Consider the following 3,536-nt stretch of genomic DNA (forward strand, 5'->3'; position numbering starts at 1 on the left):
CCCGTGTGCGACCTGACCCAGGGCGGCAGGGAAGGACAGCGTGGCTCCTCTGTCACCCCAGCTTCCTCATCACAGCTCCCTTGGGGGCCTAAGCCTTTAGTCGGACATCCCCCAAGAGCTCCCTGGCTGCCAGAAGGATGTCTGACTGCAAGCTTAAGCCTGATCCCCCGGGGAGTGGGCCTAAGTCAACAGGGGGACATCCCCCAAGGGGTCCTGGACTGCAAATGGGCGCAGGCCGGGCTGAGGGATGCACCCCCCCCCGAGTGCACAAATTTTGTGCACTGGGCCTCTAGTCCTATATAATAAAAGCCTAATATGCAAATCGACCTAACGGCAGAACGACCTGTCGCTATGACATGCACTGACCACCAGGGGGCAGATGTTCAATGTAGGAGCTACCCCCAGCCCGCAGGCCCTAAGTCAGCCAAGGTGGGTGCTAGTGGGGGGGTCCCCTGTCACCCCATAGAGGGAGGCGACTGGTGGTGGTGGTGCGATCAGGGGGCGGGGCTGGCCAGTGAGCAGGCTGGCACCACCCTCCCAATTTGCCCTGCTGGTTGCCTCCAAGGCAGGTGCCAGTGGGGGGCCCCCCGATTGCCCTGCCAGTCACCCCACAGATTGGCCGTGATCGCTGGCTAGGCCTAAGGACCCTACGTGTGCATGAATTTTGTGCACCAGGCCTCTAGTAGTTTAATAACAATTTTAAAGAAAGGCCTAACACTTTTCTTTGTGATTAGCAGGATATAAATTATAAATCAATACCTACAAGAATTTTGTAATTCTAAAAATAAACTGAATTATATTTTCTATTTTCCCCTCCTTTTTCTTTTCAATACTCATATTGAAGACTTTGAAGGTTATGCAGTGAGAATTTTACATGACCTTAATTCAGAAGTTCGGACTCTAAAGGTATTACTCCTATAATATTTATCATTTTAAAAATATACATAAACTTAGTGAAAAGTTAGAGAAAGTATAATGTACTTTCTTTCCTCCTAAAAGGATAATGTCAATATTCTTCTTGATAAAGCAAGTTTGGAAAGTCAAGAAAGCATTGGTTTCATAAAGGCAACAAAAGTACTGATGAAAAAAACCTCAGTGGATATTATAAAAATAAGAGAGCTTTTCCAGAAGTATGGATATAATCCACGGGCCAAGAAAAATTCAGGTATGGATAACTTGTATTTTATAGGATTTGTTTAGTATCAAAGAGAAAGGGCAGCATGATTCAGTAAGACTATTTTGGCTTTGCCATGGTTTCTAGTTCTTGCTCTGCCATTATGTGACCATCATTTTATTATTTATTCAATAACCACTGTGTGTTGTCCTTTCTAAATGCTAGATAAGAACTAACACAATGTTAGATGAAAGAACAGATATGTTGATTTACTTCAGCATAGTTGGTTTCTAGTCAGCTCTGCTAATAAATGAGACTGACCTTCGGGCATGTCTCCTCCCCCCCCCCCTTTTTTTTAATCTCAAGTTCCTCTTCTGTAGAATGAGAGATTTTTGCCTATATAAAATGACAAAGTCCTTTTCAGCTTTAAAATTCTAATAAAGAGTAATATAGCATAGTGATTTTAAAATCAGAGCCAAACTGCCTGAGTTCAAATCTCTGATTCCACCACTTAACCAAATGCATTGTCTTTGACCAGTTCCTCAACCTCTTATCTCGGTTTCTCATTCACAAAATGGAGATGTTTAATAGTCTCTACCTCTCAGATTGTATTAGGATTAAATAAGATAAAGTTTACTTAGAACAGTATGTGGCATGTTAATTGCGAGGTGTTATCTGTTGTTATTGTTGTGTCCATACCTTTGATCAATTTGAGCTTCAGTGTCCTCATTTCCGTTGTGAGAGTGATCTTTGTACATAAATAAAGCATTAATTAAGTTCAACAAATACGTACTGAAGATTTTTGTGAAAGGTATATTAAACACTCCATAAGGTATAAAAGAAACAATTCAGTTGACTTTGGTGTGTACAAGCTCTGGATTCAAATACTGACTCCACTATCTACACACACTACTACACGTGTGACTAGACGGTTTTTTCAAATTGCTTTTCCCTCACTTGTGAAATGGGGATAATCATGGTGATGATTTTATTTTATTTTATTAATCTCATCACTGACAGCCTTGCGATAAGCGCAATAAGAGGTTTTTGGTAGTCGTAACATTTTTCAGAATTAATAGAAAAGCATAATGTCAAAACAGAACTCGGTGAATCAGCAGCTAGCTCTTCCATGGCCAAAAGCCATGAAATCAAAGTTTATTATAACTTTTTTTTAGATGATGCACCCTGTAGATTTAATGTGTCCTGGTTTATGTACAGAAATAGTACCCTATCCTGGTTAATTTCCAGTTGCTGATCAAAACAATGAAAATTATTTCTTCAAAAACAAGTGTGCACCTCTACTCCCTCGTCTGTTGCATCTCTTAGCTGATCAACTAAATGTATAGCCTAAATTCATCCCTTTCCTCTTCCTTTGGATCCAGGTAATTCTGATAAGGATTTCCACCAGTATCTCATAGATCCTATTTGAACTATAGACCTTCCTTTAAAAGATGGAGTAAAAAGCCCGTCATGTGTGGCTCAGTGGTTGAGCGTTGACCTATGAACCAGGAGGCCATGGTTTGATTCCTGGTTGGGGCAAATGCCCAGGTTGCAGGCTTGATCCCTGGTGTGGGGCGTGCAAGAGGGAGCCAATTGATGATTCTCTTTCATCATTGATGTTTCTCTCTCTCCCTCTCCCTTCCTCTCTGAAATCAATAAAAATATATTAAAAAAAAAAAAGATGGAGTGAACAGAAACAAAAGGACTTGAGCCCTAGCCAGTTTGGCTCAGTGGATAGAGTATCAGTCTGCGGACTTAAGGGTCCCGGGTTCAATTTTGGCCAAGGGCACGTACCTCAATTGCAGGCTCGATCATGTGGCGGCAACCAAGGATGTGTCTCTTTCACATCAATGTTTCTCTCCCCCTCCAACCTTCCTTCCACTCTCTCCTAAAAAAAAGAAAAAATGAAAAGAAAAAAAGAAGCAAAGTTCTCAGAGGAAGGCTGGCCATAACTCTGTTTCTACCACAGCCTCTTCGGTTTGGCTCAGTGCATAGAGCATTGGCCTACAGACTCAAGGGTCCCAGGTTCGATTCTGGTCAAGGGCATGTACCTTGGTTGCGGCCATATACCCAGTAGGGAGTGTGCAGGAGGCAGCTGATCTATGTTTCTCTCTCATCGATGTTTCTAACTCTCTACCCCTCTCCCTTCCTCTCTGTAAAAAAAAGTCAATAAAAATATATTTCAAAAAAAGGACTTGGCACTGAAGGTGCCGTCCTGGATCTATTTTTTTTTAAAGTTTATAATGGTCTGTATTATCCATGAATGAGTGAGATCATGTGGTATTTTTTCTTCATTGACTGGCTTATTTCACTTAGCATAATGCTCTCCAGTTCCATCCATGCCGTTGCAAATGGTAAAAATTCCTTCTTTTTTACAGCAGCATAGTATTCCATCGTGTAGATGTACCACAGTTTTCTAATC

General features: G+C 41.7%; 1 protein-coding gene across 2 annotated transcripts in view; it reads left to right on the top strand.

Moving 5' to 3' along the window:
* The window catches only part of SKA3 (spindle and kinetochore associated complex subunit 3), a 42,897-nt gene that overhangs the window by 5,271 nt on the left and 34,090 nt on the right, over positions 1–3,536 (top strand). For both annotated transcript variants that reach the window (XM_015562408.1, XM_015562420.1), the window contains exons 2-3: positions 845–906; positions 1,000–1,165. In XM_015562408.1, coding sequence (XP_015417894.1) covers positions 845–906; positions 1,000–1,165 — 228 coding nt within the window. The remainder of the gene's footprint in view (positions 1–844; positions 907–999; positions 1,166–3,536) is intronic.

The sequence above is a fragment of the Myotis davidii genome, unplaced genomic scaffold (genome assembly GCF_000327345.1).
Source record: "Myotis davidii unplaced genomic scaffold, ASM32734v1 scaffold2270, whole genome shotgun sequence".
In the NCBI taxonomy this organism is placed as follows: domain Eukaryota; kingdom Metazoa; phylum Chordata; class Mammalia; order Chiroptera; family Vespertilionidae; genus Myotis; species Myotis davidii.